Source organism: Bufo bufo, chromosome 1, assembly GCF_905171765.1.
Source record: "Bufo bufo chromosome 1, aBufBuf1.1, whole genome shotgun sequence".
In the NCBI taxonomy this organism is placed as follows: Eukaryota; Metazoa; Chordata; class Amphibia; order Anura; family Bufonidae; genus Bufo; species Bufo bufo.
Genome location: NC_053389.1, coordinates 752,104,922 through 752,123,521, shown reverse-complemented (window position 1 = coordinate 752,123,521; position 18,600 = coordinate 752,104,922). Strand labels below are relative to the sequence as shown.

At 48.0% G+C, this 18,600-nt stretch overlaps 1 protein-coding gene across 1 annotated transcript in view; it reads left to right on the top strand.

The window, feature by feature from the left end:
- GPAT2 (glycerol-3-phosphate acyltransferase 2, mitochondrial) overlaps positions 1–18,600 on the top strand; it is an 86,942-nt gene that overhangs the window by 54,570 nt on the left and 13,772 nt on the right. The window contains exons 12-13 of the mRNA XM_040415792.1: positions 1,407–1,507; positions 10,334–10,404. Coding sequence (XP_040271726.1) covers positions 1,407–1,507; positions 10,334–10,404 — 172 coding nt within the window. The remainder of the gene's footprint in view (positions 1–1,406; positions 1,508–10,333; positions 10,405–18,600) is intronic.

Below are 18,600 nucleotides of genomic sequence, written 5' to 3'. Positions count from 1 at the left end.
ACAATACAGACAAAACATATAATCCCAGGTGGGCGACAACAGCAGACAACAAAAGCCCAACAGGGATCCGGAGGGTAACGCTCTGGAACGACAACCAGGAATCACAGCTACTCAGCTCCAGTGGGTCAGTATAGAAGTCCAGGCAGGAAGCTCTATATCTGGCAACCAGAGAAGTGGGAGAGGGGAATATAAGGAGGTTGGGATTTCTGGACAAGAAACAGCTGAGGAGGAGAAGCTACGGATCCCTGAGTGAGCCAAAAAGGATTGCAAGGCAAACCCAGAAAGCTACCATTAAGAAACAGCACTGTCTTTAGACATAGAGCGAGCAGCCACCCGCTGCGACTTCCTGACCCGGGTATAACGGAGTCAGACGTGGCTCTTGACACCCTCGTGACAGGAATAGAAGAATTGTGTGGGCTGTGGTCTCTGTTTCACAAATGAAAAGTAAAAAATGGCATTGTTTTCAAACCTTCTAAACGCTGAGCGGTGGACCAGAGTCAATGTCATTGAGATATTCCTGAACACAGACAAAGCGCATATTCGGCAACAAATATTTTCTGCTATGGGAGCTTTGCTTTTGGCAGGCCAAAATATCAGAGCAGCATTTAAAGGGGTTATCCGACTCTTTGTAGCTGATGAACTATCCTCTGGATGGGTCATCAGCATGTGATGGGTGAGGGTCCTACACTCCGGACCCCTGCCGTTAAGGTGTTTGAGAAGGCCCCAGCACTCCTGGGAGTGCAGTAGCCTTCTCATTGCTTACCCTAGGCCAGGGGCATCACGACCATCGGTCTTGTGGCCTAGACGCAGCCCCATATAGATTGCTCTACAGTTTACATTCAGTCATCTGCTATTGCTTCTGACTCCGTCCCATGCAGATGCGTGTTTAGCCAAACATACATGTTTTCTCTATAGACAGGGGGAATAAACTGCTGCCAGACACTACTGTCAGCGGCCTCATGAAAACAAAAGGATTGGGCGAGTTGAAATCCAGTGTTCCCAATCCTTCTGTCATCGGAGTAGATTTAGTACACCACCATACACTGTAGATGGATGGCATGTCCCCCTGAAATCTCTGGGTTTGGCTGACATACATCTAATGTGCATGCTCACCTTTAGACTCCTGCTATGAACTTCTGGTTGGTTGTACTGATGTCTATATCATCATTGTCCGGATGAGATGACCATTTTATGGATATGAACCTGATATTCTACAAATGTAATGCAGCACAATTTTCCAGTTACACCGTCGCCAATGAACATTGTCTACTAGCTGCCACTCTCCTCTACCAGTGCCAGGGTTCCCTGCATGCACTGTTCATGTGTTTGTGGAGGCACCGTTTGCTTCTCTATGTCTTGCCCTGCCAATAAGTCCCATTCTTCTTCCTTCTTTGTTTCCTGTGCAGGAATAGCATGTTTGATGAGATGGCACTGGAAAGTAATCTGGGAGCACCTGATGAACAAGAGGAAGCCTTAGTTGATGGATTCCTGCTGCATTCATTGAGAGGTAGTGTGATTTTGTTATAGCTGGGTAATCTCTTTATAATTCTGCCTAGTAGAGATGAGCGAGCGTCGTTTCCTGTCCGACTCCACACATTTTCCAAAAATGTCAATGGGTCTGAATCCATTCTACTCAAATCAAATATGCTCCAGTTGCTCTAAAATTTTGTATATGACACTCTCTGGTCTCCTAGGTCTCTCTTGTCTTCCTCCCCCTCTCCTCTCTCTCCCTCTCTACCTCCCTGTCTCCGAAATTGGGGTTCGGTAGAATCAGAATTTAGTTTAATTGGTACAAATTCTGAATCAGTAGAATCGATTCACTCATCTATACCACACTATCATGTGGTGGAGAGCTAATGCAGGATGTGTGATGTCCAGATACTAAGTCCTCAGCCTGTGCCTTGTGTCTCCAGGGGGTACCTGCACTGTACTAACGCTGTTATGTTGGGGGTACTTGATTTAGGCTGTGACCTAGGTCTCCTTTGTTTAATGTCTGGTGAAGGGGTCAACGGCTGTTGTGACCAAAAATTGGAGTATTCCCATTGCAGACATTTAGTAAATGTCTTGTAGATGCAGGTCCTTGCAACCCTTCCTTCACTTCCCTCCTTCCTCCCATACATTGTGAAGAGAACTGTATCCACATGTCTTTGTTATCTTACACCATGCAGTCTTGTCCCAATCCGTGCTTAACTTTAATGGCCTCCCATATTCTGTATCCAGGTACAAATATTTCAAGGCACCGGAACTCCCATAAAAAGTATGGTTTATACAAACCTTCATTAAAACAATTGTTGCATAGTGACATTTCGGGCCTTTATCAAGCCATCATGAAGGACTGTTGTCTGAATAGTCTCCAACGTGAACAGGTCACCATTCAGATTCCTGTTGTCACATATATATCACCAGCGATGAAAAGTATGCCCCAGGTATCAGTAAGTGCTGCACCATATGTCCACATGCACCAGTCGTACTTGGATGCCTTTTTCAAATTGACATGTGTTGATGGCATTGATATGGTCATCAGTATCTGATCAGTGGGGGTCTGACATTTAGGTCCCCTGCCGATCATCAGTTAGAAAAGGCACCGACACTCGCAGTTGCGGCGTGGCCTTTTTGCGGCTTTGCCTATGCCATGTGATGGCGCTGTGCTTGGCGAGCAGAAAGAAAGCTGAAGCGCTGCTGCGAGCACCGGTGACTTTTTAAACAGCTGATTGGTGAGGGTCCCAGGTGTCGGGCGCCCACTGATCAGATACCGATGACCTATCCAGAGAATAGTTCATCAGTAGAAAAGCCTCGGAATACCCCTTTAATGTGTAGTGCTGATTCACACGTTGTTCTCCTAGACCCAGCACTTTCCTCTTGAGTCAGTTTGATTTTGGGTTCTTCACATCAATTCCATTACAAACTGCTAGGGGATAGAAGACTAAGTCAGGGATGTCCAACCTGTGGCCCTCCAGCTGTTGCAAAACTACAACTCCCAGTGTGCCTGGACAGCCTATAGCTACTAGGGCATGCTGGGAGTTGTGGTTTTGCAACAGCTGGGGGGCTGCAGGTTGAGCATCCCTGAACTTAGTGATGGAGTTGAGCCTGTATTACACTGCCTGATTTTTCGGCAGATAATCGCTAATGAGCGTTCAGCGATCATCTGGCAGTGTAATACTGCTGCCGATAGCCCGATGATCATTGGGCAATCCAAATCTTTTGAAATGTAAAAAAATTATCGTTTGCAGGTGGCAGATTGTGGTGTCTAATCATGATCTGCCGCTGACAGCATGGGGACGAGGCGAGCGATATCGTAGCGATTGTTCCGCCCCGTGCTGCGGAGGACATCGATGTATGTAATAGCTAGCGAGCAGGCGATTTGCCGGGAGGGAACGCATCGCTCACGACAATCGTCTGGCACATCGGGCTGTGTACTACAGTTTTTAGGCTTGCTTCATTTCCAAGCAGCCACATTGCTGTGGACTCTCACCCCCATCGTTCACTCCTCCCCAAATCGTGTCGTAGGCGAGCAGCAGATGGATTTATTCTCATTTCTTCTCTCTTCATTAATGTAAATTGCTTCATCTCCCTCACTCCTTTTGTCTGGGAGGCTTTTGAGCACTTTGATATGTTGGTGATTTGCGTATACAGCTGAAGTGATCCATTGTGAGATGACGGCAGCCCAGAACAATATAGAGGGGGCTGCAGCAGTATTACAAAGGCTGGCACTTTGCACAAGGAGATAGGTGACCTTGTGCCAATCATATTGCTTGTCTTGCAGACAGGATACTCTCTTGGCCTTTTGTCCTATCCTAGTAAATACACCGTAATAATGTAAATATCTTTATTGAGACACATCAGTGGATCCGTGTTATGTCAGTTCCGCTTTTGTGCTTTTTGTTCGCCATTCTAGGTCAGTGAATAGCGTATCTTATTACTAGAATGCCTGATTAATACAGCTGTAGTAGAGTTAACACACGCTTAACCCCTTAGTGACCAGCCTGTTTTGGGCCTTAGTGACCAAGCGTTTTCCTTCCTTTTTTCATCGTTGTGTTCCAAGAGCTATAAATTATTTTTTTTCCCGTCTATATAGCTTTATGAGGGCTTGTTTTTTGCGGGACAAGTTGTAGTTTTTAATGGCGCCATTTTGGGGTACACATAACATTCTGATTACCTTTATTAACTCTTTCTGGGAGGGAGATGGTAAAAACAGCAATACTGCCTCTGCGTTTTTACGTTATACATTTTACGGCGTTCATTTTTCGCTATAAATAATATAATATCTTTATTCTCTGGGTCAGTACGATTACAGTGATACCAAATACATATCGTTTTTTTTTTACTGTTCTACTACTTTTTTGCAATAAAACACCTTTTTTTTTTTTTAAAGAAAATTATTTTTTTGCGTTGCCGCTTTCCAAGACCTATAACTTTTTTTTATTTTTCTTTCTATGGAGTTGTTTCTATGTGAGGGTTTGATTTTTGCAGGACGACTTGTATTTTTCATTGGTATAATTTTGGAGTAAATGGCGCTTTTTGATCACACGTTATTACGTTTTTTCAGAGGCAACTAAGAATAAATTAGCAATTCTGTCTATTTTTATTTTTGACGGCGTTTAACGTGGGGGATAATTTACGGGATATTTATGCAGTCCGGGTCGTTATGGACCCGGCAATACCAAACATATGGGGGAGATTTTTTTATTTATTTTTTATTGAAAAGCGTAATTTTAATGGAAAAAAAGAGTAATTTTTTTAAATGTGATTTTTTTTTTTATTGAATAATTTTTATTTATTTTTTTACTTTTTTTTTACCACTTAATAGTCCCACAAGGGGACTATACCAGACAACATTCTGATTGATTTTAAAATGCAATGCATTATCCCTATAGTGCATTGCATTTTAATATCAGTGCTATTCTGACATTGACAAGCAGGCTGCGTCAGGGAGGCGCAGCCTGCTGGAAATTACTAAAGACTGGTCTGGGGCCTACATGAGACCCCAGCCAGCCTTCACACACATTGGCACCCCGCAATCGCATTTGCGGGCTGCCGATGGGAGACAGAGGGAGTCCGCTCCCTCTGTCAGCACTTTACATGCGGCGGGCGCCATTGCCCGCGGCATGTAAAGTGTTAAATAGCTTCGATCAGCACTCCTGCTGGTCCGGGCTGTAAGAGCAGGGCCGTGGCTCTCATGTGAGAGCCAGGCCCCTGCTCCCCGCTGCACGGGGGACCCCGTAGACTGGGCCACTGATGAAGGAGTGAGCATACACTTCGAAACGCGTATGGTTTGATCCCCATATTACAGGACCTACTCTCAACATCCATGGATAAAATCAAGTGCCTCGGCATCTAATAAGTAGAAGCGCTTCTCTTATATGAACTTTTACACTACCTCCGATACCTAGGACCCGACCGCATAGCCGGAAACCAACATACCTGATCACGTGGGACGCCGAGCTGACATCTCCAGGACTATGCAAGGTATTGTAGTTGGAACGTTGCAGCCAGTATATCTGGACGGCGAAACATCACGGCCAGAGTCATCTGCAGGAGGGAGGTAAAACAAGTCAGGTACTGACCGCTCCGTGGGACGCCACGTGGTAGCGGAGGTACAGGCTGCCAAACAAGTTATTTACTATACAGCTACCAACCTATGTATACATGAACATATGCACTCTACTAGTAACATAGTAACATAGTACATAAGGCCGAAAAAAGACATTTGTCCATCCAGTTCGGCCTGTTATCCTGCAAGTTGATCCAGAGGAAGGCAAAAAAAAACTGTGAGGTAGAAGCCAATTTTCCTCACTTTAGGGGAATAAAAATTCCTTCCCGACTCCAATCAGGCAATCGGAATGACTCCCTGGATCAACGACCCCTCTGTAGAAGCTATAGCCTGTAATATTATTACACTCCAGAAACACATCCAGGCCCCTCTTGAATTCCTTTATTGTACTCACCATCACCACCTCCTCAGGCAGAGAGCTCCATAGTCTCACTGCTCTTACCGTAAAGAATCCTCTTCTATGTTTGTGTACAAACCTTCTTTCCTCCAGACGCAGAGGATGTCCCCTCGTCACAGTCACAGTCCTGGGGATAAATAGATGATGGGATAGATCTCTGTACTGACCCCTGATATATTTATACATAGTAATTAGATCTCCCCTCAGTCGTCTTTTTTCTAAAGTGAATAACCCTAATTTTGATAATCTTTCAGGGTACTGTAGTTGCCCCATTCCAGTTATTACTTTAGTTGCCCTCCTCTGGACCCTCTCCAGCTCTGCTATGTCTGCCTTGTTCACAGGAGCCCAGAACTGTACACAGTACTCCATGTGTGGTCTGACTAATGATTTGTAAAGTGGTAGGACTATGTTCTCATCACGGGTATCTATGCCCCTTCTGATGCAACCCATTATCTTATTGGCCTTGGCAGCAGCTGCCTGACACTGTTTTTTGCAGCTTAGTTTGCTGTTTATTAAAATTCCTAGGTCCTTTTCCATGTCAGTGTTACCGAGTGTTTTACCATTTAGTATGTACGGGTGACTTGCATTATTCCTTCCCATGTGCATAACCTTACATTTGTCAGTGTTAAACCTCATCTGCCACTTATCTGCCCAAGCCTCCAATCTATCCAGATCCCTCTGTAGTAGTATACTGTCCTCTTCAGTGTTAATTACTTTACACAGTTTAGTGTCATCTGCGAAAATTGATATTTTACTATGCAAGCCTTCTACAAGATCATTAATAAATATATTGAAGAGAATAGGGCCCAATACTGACCCCTGAGGTACTCCGCTAGTGACAGTGACCCGATCTGAGTATGTACCGTTAATAACCACCCTCTGTTTTCTATCATTGAGCCAGTTACTTACCCACTTACAGACGTTTTCTCCCAGTCCGAGCATTCTCATTTTATATACTAACCTTTTATGTGGTACAGTGTCAAAAAAACAGGCAAATTATATTCTGCAATATGTATATTATCCATTTTATCAGCACATAGATCTGCCGCCCATGAGACTAAGCTAATACTTAGTATCAAATGCAAACAGAATAGCTATTCAGTTGTCAGAACGATACATCATTGCCGATTGCAGCCTAATGAACTGAGGACAACATTATTCGCCATCTCAACCAGTTACTTACCTCAGACAATAACTATACTAAACCCAGGAGGCTATAGATTGAGAGGCCCCAATAGCCCTCATTTATAGGCCAAATTCCAGCGGTAACTATCCATAGGGGGCCATTTTGGACAAAATATTTATATCTGGACCTACATGCTGGTTTGCCATTTTAACAGATGCGATTCTGTGTGCAAGTTCTTAGATTTATTTTATGAAGTGGCATCTATGTACATTTTTTTGTGTCCTTTTTATTGAGTATCTGTCTGGTTCTAGATTTTACAAATAAATTGGAGTTTTAATCTACACCTCCATATCTTTACTGTATGGTACGCAAGCCAGTGATCACGCTCACGCTAAAGACGAGAAGCGACGGCCGGGCGCGATGGAACTGAACGGCGCATGCGCAGTCTGCAAAATGAAGGCAGTGAGGGAGCCGGAGCCAGGATCGTGCTGTTTCATGCAGCGCATGCGCGAGAAAAGCGCAGTCCCAGCATCACGGCAAGATGTCCATCACAATGTAGAGAGGAGGGGTAAGGGGCGGGCTTATCGTGCCTTGAAACAAGGAGGCCGCTGCCCCCTTGACTTCAAGCCTGACTTGGAGAAGGAGCCAACAGACATTAAAACTGCGATTTTAACAAATATGAGGAGACAGAATGAGGAAAGAAAATCATGATTAGCAACACACTGGGGGATACTTTAAAGGGAACCTGTCACCCAGATCTTGGGTATAGAGCTGAGGACATGGGTTGCTAGATGGCCGCTAGCACATCCGCAATACCCAGTCCCCATAGCTCTGTGTGCTTTTATTGTGTAAAAAAAAACGATTTTATACATATGAAAATTAACATAAAACAGTCATATCTTACTTGTGTGACCAGAGAAGAGTCATATTTTCAAGCTCTGACTCATCTCAGGGTAATTTGCATATGTATCAAATCGGTTTTTATACACAATAAAAGCACACAGAGCTATGGGGACTGGATATTGCGGATGTGCTAGCGGTGATCTAGCAGCCCATGTCCTCAGCTCTATACACAAAATCCAGGTGACAGGTTCCCTTTAAGGTACTGTGGTTGGTTTAATATGTGTTTTCCAGGTGACAGCTTCCCTTTAACTGGGTTTTCCTCTTTTTGCCCAGTCTAAGACGCCGTGCGTTCTACGCTCTCTGGCTGGGCTTCCTGGTTCATGCTCTTCCTGTCCTATTCAGGGTTCCTGTGCATCCTTTCCCCACATTTCTGTGCGGGATCCCATGGCCAGCCTTAGATTTGGGCTAGTTTTTTGTTCTCTCCCCATGGTACTGCTTAGGAACGTCCCATGGTCTGCTGTGTCCCCCAATGAGCTGAGCGAGAAAATAGGATTTTTTGTGCTTTACCTGTAAAATCCTTTTCTCGCTGAGTTCATTGGGGGACACAGCAGCCACTCAGTAAGTACATAGCTGGTTCTTTTTGGTGGGTCCCACCTGTTCTTGGTTCTGACCCATCTCCAGCTCTCTTGCTTACAATTGGTTTCTGTTGGCTTCTGGCTGCTCCTTCTGCTTTTGTACAAACTGATTAGCTAGAGGGATATAGCTGAGAGTAGGAGCTAACACTTTTTTACTTAGTGTCGCCTTCTAGTGGCAGCAGCAGCTATACCCATGATCTTCTGTGTCCCCCAATGAACTCAGCGAGAAAAGGATTTTACAGATGAGCACAAAAAATCCTATTATTCATTGGACAGATACAAAAAAATGATGCCTATTTACATGGTAAAAAAAAATTCCGGTGAAGATTTAACATTTATGTATATAGTATGGCGCCGCCTGCTGTTCAAAGTATATAGCTATTTGCAGTACACCTACTGAGCTGAGTGCTGCTGGTCAGGCATGCTCGGTCACTCTTCCCACAGCCAGGTCTCTGCGTAGTTATCCTTTGTTCAATGCATGGTAGGCAATCACTTTATATGCCTTACCTGTTGGGGAAAGAGCAGAGCCGTAGGGCAGTAAAGCTCAGAAGACTCCTCCTGTGGCAGAAATAAGAAGGTATATTGTCAGCTGCCAGAGGGGGAAGTAGACTGATCCAGCCCCCCAGTAACTTAGATTAGCCAAAGACACTTAGAAGCAAAAAAAATAAATGAAGAAAAATATTTTTTCTGTGCTACAAACCACTGCTGACATAGTTTCAGGACTTTTGGTATTAAAATGATTCATGGGGTAACCCCTTCAAAGGGACATTCACACTGCGGTTCAAGCTGCTGGAATTTTGGCGCAGACTCCATGTCACTCCGTTCTCGCGCCCAAAATATTTTCTCTGGTCGTCCGGTCCCCACCTATCACCTTCTGCACAGATGGGTTCACATGCACCAGTACAGGCAGTGACCAGTAACAAGATCACGTGCTGCTTGGGGCCAGTCATTTATCAATATCCGTTCAGTGGGGCTCCAACACCCCACACCCCTGTCAATCACTTGTCCTTTAGTTCACTTTAAGGGAGCAGAACATAGATGGCGCTGTGTAGTTCACAACAGCTGATCCGTGCGGGGTGTCAGAAAGCATTTTCACATTGGGCAGTTACATCTGGATTCCTGGGGTGGAAAATGTGCATCTTATTACAGTAGCAACAAAGTGGAAGAGATTTTAACCAATGTAATCCTCACTATGTCTCATCTCGTCATGTCTCATCGGTAGGATATGCGCCCCATTGTTTTCTAGGTGCGCGTCCCACCGCTGGGACCTGCACGTATATCTGGAACAGAGCCCCGCAGAGTGGTGGCTGGAGGACTCCGGTCTGGCCACCACCAAGCGCTCTCCCCATAGTAGTGAATGGAAGCGCACCGCACATGAGTGGCCACCGCTCTCATTCATTTCTATGGGGCCACTAAAAATAGCCAAGTGCTGGCTTGGCTATTTCCGCACTGCTCCCTCCACCACTTTCGGCGCTCCGTTCTCGATATAGGTGCGGGTCCCTATCAGACAATGTTGTTGGGGACCCAATCATTTAGGTGCCTGTATGAATGACGAGATCACATGATGAACGAGCGTTTCGCTCGTTCATCAGGTGATCGGCGGCACATTTTGATGGGCAGATTGTCCGGAACTAGCGCTCGGTGGAACCTTGGTTCCCGATAATCTGCCCCACAATCTGGCCATGTAAATCCACCTTTACTCACTGAAACAATTGATTGTTAGGGAAGTCCTTGTAGCATTTGCCATTTAACCCTCCGCTCTCTGCCTTTCTGTTTTTCAGCTGCCGTATCTTGTACAGCGGTAATGTCTTCCCACATTGTTTCAGCGCTTCTTCTCCATAAATATAAAGAGGTAAGTACTTGATCCTCTGGGAATTTAGTACAAGATATATTATTCCAGGATTTAGGAAACTGTAATATCCTAGAAGTTATTTACAAGAAATACAACAGTTGTCACTTATGGCACTGAGACTAAGGGTATGGCCACGCGTGGAATATATAAGCTGCAGATTTTCCGCTGTGGAATTGCATGCTGAAAATCCACAGCGTTTACAGTAGCAGTAAAGTAGATAAGATTTAAAAAAATAAAATATCCACTTTCTGTGGAAATTTTCGGCAGTGGAATCAGCGCATAACTTCAGATGCAGTGCCCATGTTAAATGCGCATCAGGCGAGTTTAGGCTACAATTTCACCCTTTTGCAAGGCAGAGGTTGATATCTGCGCAAACTTGCAGCATTTACAAAATTTGTATTGTCAGATAACCTGTGTGGGTGTACTTCAGATTACCAGATAGCAACGGGGGGGGGGGGGGGGGGGGGGGAAGGTTGCCTGGTAATCCTCAGGATAGGTCATCAGTATCTGATCAGTGAGGGTACGACACCCGGGATCTCTGACTATCAGCTGGTTGAGGAGACCGCTATTTCCTTACAGATTTCCAAGCGCAGCGCTGTATATTGGATACATTGGCATCGCAGTTCAGGCCCATTCACTTCAATGGGAATTAGCTGTGCCTAGGCCATGTGCCTGATGACATCACTGACGCTCACAGCCTTCTCAAACAGCTGATCGGCGGGGGTCCCTGGTGTCGGACCCCACAGATCCGATTCCGATGAAATATATTGGTATCACATTGCTTTTTTTTTTTTTTAAAGCTAAGGAGTCTCTCCATCTAGTTCTGGGTTACACACCATATGCTAGTTTAACTGAGTTTTGCTATAATTGGTAACAGTGTAAATGTTTCTATATTCTATAACATATAATAATAATCTTTATATAGAGCCGCCATAGTCCTCAGCGCTTTACAAATCAGAGGTTTCATGTACAAGGAGGTAGGCGCTGAGGAGTCCCTTTACGGGACATGATAAGCCTGATGATGTATTCTTCTGGCCGCGTCTACTATTTATTATGACCTGCCAGGTAGGGCTCGGGGATTTTGCAAAAAATAAATAAAATGTATTTTCTCGCCCAGTTTCCTTGGGGGACACAGAAGACCTTGGGTATAGCTCATCTCCATAGGAGGCGTGACACTAAGTGAAAGCTGTTAAGCCCCTCCTCCACAGCTATACCCTCAGCCTGGAGAGAAAGGCAGCCAGTTTTTGCTTAGTGTCCAAGGAGGCAAGACACTCCCTGCTCTGCAGGGCTGGTTTCTCCTTGTTTCAATTTTAGATTTTTACTTTTTTCTTTTCTTTTTGTTCCAGATCATCAGGGATAACAGAGTCGCACTAGACCTCTCTGTTCTCCCGGGGTTGAGCTGCGCCAGTGCCGGTCACCCGCACTGCTGCCTCCCCCACAGAAGGCAAGGTGGATCAGGGCAGCCCAGCTCCCCTACATCCCGCCAGCGCAAGGGTCGCCCGCACGCCAAGTCCCTCTTCCAGCGTCCTGCCACTACGGTGCCAGTAGCTGAAGGGGCGACCCTGCTGGAATGGACCGAGGGTGAAGACGGCTGTGGTAAGAAAGAGGCTTCTCCAGCCCTACGTCCCCCACCCCCCCCACCCTGGTCTCCTGCGTGCCTGACCCCCATACTGGGCCTCTAGTCCCCTGCTGGATCTATGCTGGCCCCTGGGGTGCCGCAGAGCGGCAATTTCCTTCTGCCTCCCCCTGCCTGGCTCCCATAGACATGCAGCCAGTGGCTGTCTCCACAGCTAGCTACAGAAGCGGCAACTAACATGGGTGGAAATCAGCACAGGCATCTCCTACCGGAGTGTTGCTCAAGGCCTGAGGCTCCTGACGGCTGTGGAGTAAGGCCTCGCCTCCGGCCGACATTGGTAGTCCGGTGCGGCCGGGCGCCGCAAAATCTTAGCCCAGGCTCCGCGGCCTGCTAGGCCGCCATTCCGAGCCCCTGACTCTTCCGGCCGGCGGGGTGGGCTCCCGCGGCCGGCAAGCCGCCATTCCGAGCCCCTGACTCTTCCGGCCGGCGGGGTGGGCTCCCGCGGCCGGCAAGCCGCCATTCCGAGCCCCTGACACTCCGGCCGGCGGGGTGGGCTCCCGCGGCCGGCTTTGGGCTTGACGTCTATGCCCAGCAGGCCCCGGCTGACCGTTGGTGCCGGTCGGTGGGGCTCCGCTAATTTTAGCCCAGGTTTTGCGGCCTGCTGGGCCGCAATTCCGACCGGCCCGCGGGGTGGGCACCCGCGGCCGGTTTTGATGCGCCACTCCGCCTCAGGTCCCGGCGGTACATACCGGGCGCCGCAAATTTAGACCCCGGCTTCACGGCCTACTAGGCCGCAAAATTCCGGCCTCTGGTGGAGGGGGCGGGAACTTCTCCAGGCGCGAATTCTTCCCGCCGGGAGGTTCCTCCGCCCCCAGGGGATCGCAGCGCCGCCCTCCAGGCCGGATCAATGTTAACCCTTTGGGTACAGGCCGGCTCCCAATGGGCCTGTATGGCTGGCCCCCCTTTTCCTGACTATCTGTGCCCCTATAGGTGGCCCCCCTTTAGCCTCAGAGAAGCTGTGTTTTTAATTAAAAAAAAAAAAAAAAAAAAAAAATAATGAAAATAAAAAATAATAATAACAGATTTCTATTGGACTGCGCAGGACGCTGCAGCCTCATCAGTAGTGCTGCATGTCTGCATGCCCTCTTTCCACAGGTGGCATAGTGTTGCGCTCCCAACCTGCGTAGGTGCTAGGGCATTTCCCCTTTTAGGCGGTTTTCCTGCCCTCTTCCAGGATACGGCGCTGGCCAAGTGCATGCGGCCCTTCCGTAGGCAGCATTCATCATCTCTCCAGTTATGGTGCCTGCCATGTGCATCCCCCCCCTCCTAGGCGGGATACTGCACTCTCCCTGGCTGCCGGCTGGCCAGGTGCATGACCCCCTTTTAGGCGGAATACTGCACCTTCACCGGATACGGTGCTGGCCATGTGCATGACCCCCTACCATAGGCGGAATGCTGCACTCTCTATGGATTTGCTGCCGGCCATGTGCGTGACCCCCTTCCATGGGCGGAACGCAGCGTTCTCACTGGATTCGCTGTCGGCCATGTACGTGACCCCCTTCTCTAGGCGGAACGCTGCACTCTCACTGTTTTCACTGCCGGCCATGTGCGTGACCCCCTTCCATGGGCGGAACGCAGCGCTCTCACTGGATTCGCTGTCGGCCATGTGCGTGACCCCCTTCTTAGGCGGAACGCTACACTCTCACTGGATCTGTTGCCGATCATGTGCATGACCCCCCTTTTTAGGCGGAATACTGCACTCTCACCGGATACGGTACTGGCTATGTGCACGACCCCCCTTCCATAGGCGGAACGCTGCACTCTCTCTCATGTGCTATGATGTACTTATGTACTATGTTGCTATGCTGCACTCTCACTGGTTTCGCTGCCGGCCATAGGCATGACTCAGGCAGCATACATACATCCCTCCGTCTGTGGTTGTTTTCTCGCAGGTACGTTGCTGGCCATGTGCATGTACCCCATACATGGCGGGGTGCTTGCACTCTCGCTGGATCCGCTGTCGGCCATATGCATGACCCCTCTTCCGTGGGCGGTGTACGCACTCTCGCTGGATTCGCTGCCTGCCATGGGCATGCCTTCCTTCCTTCCTCAGGTGACATACACACATTCTCACTGACTGTGTTTGTCTCTCACCAGTACGATGCTGGCCATGTGTATGACTCCCATATATGGCGGGTGCACGCACTCTCCCTGGATGAGATGCTGGCCATGTGCATTACCCCCCCCTTTTTTTCTGGGCGGCATGCTACACTCTCTCCGGATACCTTGCTGGCCATGAGCATTGCCCTCTAACATGGGTGGAACGCTTGCACTCCCATTGGATACGGTGCTGGCCTTGTGCGTGGCCACCCCTCATTCCATGGGCAGAATTTGGCACGCTCATGAGATTCACGGCTGTCCTTGTATGACTGTGCTGGACTTGTACATGTCCCCCTTCATTGGCAGAGTAGTTGCACTCTCGCTAAATCAGTGTTGGGTGTATTATTGCACACTCACTTAATGCTAGGATAACCCTGTGCATGTTCCCCTTTCACTAGGTGGACCTCCTGCGTTCATGCTGGATTATAGGGTATGTCCTGCTTCTCTGAAGTAGGTACGGCCTTAGGCATCACTCCCTTTTGGGACCTGCCTTTGCACTCTTGCCGACTGCAGTTTGCCAGATACAATTTCCCCCCTTTTCGGGGCGGACTGCTTGCGTTCCATCGCATGCTATACTAGGCTTGTGCATAACTCCCTTTCAGGTTGCACTTTGCAATTCCGTACATGCTGTGGCACTCTGTGGCGAGCCCCCCTTTCTCGCTAAATTAACCTTTTGCAGTGAGCGGACGTTCTTGTGCGTTGTTTGGGCCGTGTATGCCTTCTCCTCCTGTAGGTGGGTTGGCCTTCTCACTGCTTACGGGCTGCTCGTACGTATGCCTCATCTACTTCCTGCGGCATACTTTTGTTTTCTTGGGATACGATGCCTGCCACAAACCTTGCACTCGTCTCTAAGGAGTTCATTCTGTCCACCTGACCCGGACGGGCTCTACTTGCTCTCTGCTGCACGGAGCTGGGTGGTACTCATTCATTTAGTTGGCCCTTCATCCCAGGGAATGTTCGTGGTTCCTAGATGCGTGCCCATTCGTCCTTCCGCGGTATTGCTTCCCTGCGCTAGTGGTCACATGGTCGAGAGTGCGGTTGTCTGGAGCGCCCCTCGAATTCTTCGTTGGCTCTGGCAGGACTGCGGTTCCCTTGCCTGCTGCAAATTCCTCCTCTTCGGATGTAGTGTGGTATGAGTCCTTCCTCTTGGCGCCTCTACGCTACAGTCTGATCTGCTACCAGGTGCGGGCCGCTTTTCTCGGGAAGGTCACCCAAATTCTCTTGGGTGCTCGATTACCCAGGTCCGGAGGACCTCCGCCTTGGGTTCTTCAGGGTATTCTCCTTCTGCGAGGCGGTGAACCGGGCATCTCACAGTGTAGCAGGGTTCTGCTTTTGAGCTGTCCTATGGCTTCCCTGTTGCCCACACCTCCGTTCGGTTGGAGGGTGTTATGCCGGCCTCTGTCTCGACTACCTTATCTCGCCGGCTCTGTTTGGCCCCCGCTCGGTACAGATCACTCTGATGTGGCTTCTGTCCCGCCAGACTTCAGAGGTTGTTCCTTCACTGTCCTCCCCTCTGGGGAGAGCATGGTTGTCATGTGGATGGTTCCGGTGTTCCTTTTGGCCTCGTACTGTCTCCCTTGTTCACACTGGCTGTATTAGCTGTGCCGATTTATCGATTCTACCGCGTTCTGTCCTCCCGCTGAGTGCAGATTGTGTGGTCCATTCTAAGACAATGGTCCTGCTGTAGACTTACCTTCTCGGTAACTTGGGGGGACTACCTTTCGGTCCAGATTGTCCTTTGATCTCCTACACCGGGACTGTAGAACATGGCTACATCAGCATGGACTATAGCCTGTCTTGTCCTGGCATCTGGCGGATGCTGGGCGGACCCTTTTGGTTCCTTTCCGTCTGTCCTTCTGCTCCCCCACTCGGGTGGATACGGGACAACGTTGCTCGGGGGCCGACGGGACCAGTTTGCCAACTTCTGCCCGTGTTACTGGTCTGCGCCTGATCACATTTGGTTTTTCGCCCGCTTGCCAGGCGACTCCAGCGGGTTCGCTACTGCCCGCTCCTGGCTGTATTTCGTCCAGGATCTGTCGTAAGACTTATGTTTTTTTTATTTTTTTATCTGGGGTTCTGTGGGAAGCTGTGCATTCCCCACTCTGACTTTTCTCTCCCCATGGTTCTGTCATTTTTCCAGTCCGGCCTGGACCTGGAACTGGGATTCCTTTACTTGAGGTATCAGTGTCAGCGCTGTTCTTCCTCTTCCAGCGTTCCCCAGCCCTCTGGGCCTGTCAAGACCTTCTTACTCGAAATGGCTCTTTGGTTCCTCTGTACTGTCCTTCGGTACCGCCCTGGGAACTACATACTGAGTTCTCGGCGCTCCAATCTTTTCCTTGGAGCAGTTACAGAAGTTCTCTCTACCCCTCCTGTCCTGTACGGTTGTGTTTCCGTATCAGTCGTGTCTCTGACGGGTGCCTGAATGGCCCCCTTTTTGTTCTGAGCCTTCTGTCTTTTCCCAGGACAGGGCTGTTCTACATCCCGTTCCTTCATTCTGAAGGTGGTGTTTGCCTTTCGCTTCAACACTTCACCAATTTGGACGTTGTTTGGGCCTTGCAGTTTTTACTTGGAGATCTCCGACTCTTGTCGACGTTCGGTCTCTTGGGTTTCCTGGAGGTCCGCGCTTAGAGTTGACGGACTCCAGGGTGGTTTTCCTCCGCTTTATCAGATTGGCTATTGCTGAGGTTACCGCACCGAGGGCAGGATTCTGCCTTTACTGTCACCGTTCATTTCACCAGAGCGGTCGGTGCCTCCTGGGCCGGAGGCTTTGGGCTTCGGCCATGCATTTGAGCAAGACGGCCACAGGTCTTCCTTGCACGCTTTACAGAGTTCTACAGGGTGCATACTCTGGCTTCGGCGTATGCTGCCTTGGTCCGCCTGGGTCTGCAGGCGGCGGTTCCTTGATGCCTTCGGGTGCTTCGCCTTGGAGCTGTGGTCCCTCCCCTTTTGGACTGCTTTTGAACGTCCCAAGGTCTTCTGTGTCCCCCAAGGAAACTGGGCGAGAAAACGAGATTTTTGTATAACTTACCAGTAAAATCTCTTTCTCGCTCTTTCCTTGGGGGACACAGCACCCACCCATTCGTTGTTTTTTCTCTACACGGTTTCCGAGTTTGTGTTACCCGTTGGGTAGTTGGCTTGTTGGTTCCTTGTTGGACTTTGCCTTTTCTCACTGCTTGGACACGCAACTGGCTGCCTTTCTCTCCAGGCTGAGGGTATAGCTGTGGAGGAGGGGCTTAACAGCTTTCACTTAGTGTCACGCCTCCTATGGAGATGAGCTATACCCAAGGTCTTCTGTGTCCCCCAAGGAAAGAGCGAGAAAGAGATTTTACTGGTAAGTTATACAAAAATCTCGTTATTTAGAATTTAAGGAGATTATTGACTTTTCTCGATTATTTTTGGTGATGACCTTTTTAGTTTTTTGCTGTTGTAGCCATATGAGAGCTTGTTTTTTTTGCGGGAAGAATTGCATTTATTAGTGATACCATTTTTGTGATGGGAAGTATCAGATCTGTACAGGATTTCAGCCTGTGGAGTGGAGATCACGCTCATTTCTGTATAATATTATAGCCAGAATACACATAGGGTCTTTTCATCCACTGCCTACTGTTTCATGATAAAATGCCAAGACTACAGTTAAGACTGATACACAGGTGGGCGAGGGGGGTACCTCCCTATAAATTGGTGACTGTGGCAATCGGGGCAACACAGATCCTGCCATGTAGGTGAAAATACATAATATATTTTGTCTTTTATTAAGTCATCCCTAGGGAGCTGGCTTGTAACCTGTCATGCAAAGCTTGCGACTCCCTGAAAAAAAAAAAAAAAACATTTGAGGTGCAGTTCCTTTTTAATGCTGCCCACTACCTAGAAGGCTTATTATTTAGAATATATCTAGAGTGACATGAACTTGGCAAAAGGACAGAATTGTCTGCTGTCTCTTTTCTGAATGTCCTGTATCGGATGAACTTGTCCTTTATTGTTACTCCTTTTTAATTGTATAACTACAAATAGGATACGAACGTCTGCAAAATTTGCAATGAAATTTAAATTCATACAATTATTGTTAAGTCACAAAATCCCAAAAGGTGGCTTCTATGTCCTTCCATATGACTAAGAAGTCATCAGTGAAGTGGCTTAGCCATACCACGGATGAAATGTAAGTGTTAAATGGCGAAAACATATATGATGCTTCCCAACAGGCCATGTCATTTATTTTTTAATGAAGGCAACATTTTGCCCCCATCGAGGTCCCCTTCGTCTGCAAAAAAAAAATGGCCATTAGAGGTCAAAAAATCATGTTGAGAGTAGAAATTGGGAAGACATGTATAAAAAGTTTTAATTCGGGACTGTAAGGACTATATTGGTCCATATGTTTATAACAAATTAAACCCATCATACAGTATTGAGGAGTAAAACGGCACATCACATGTTGCCCTACTACATTGTTCAAAAGATATGGT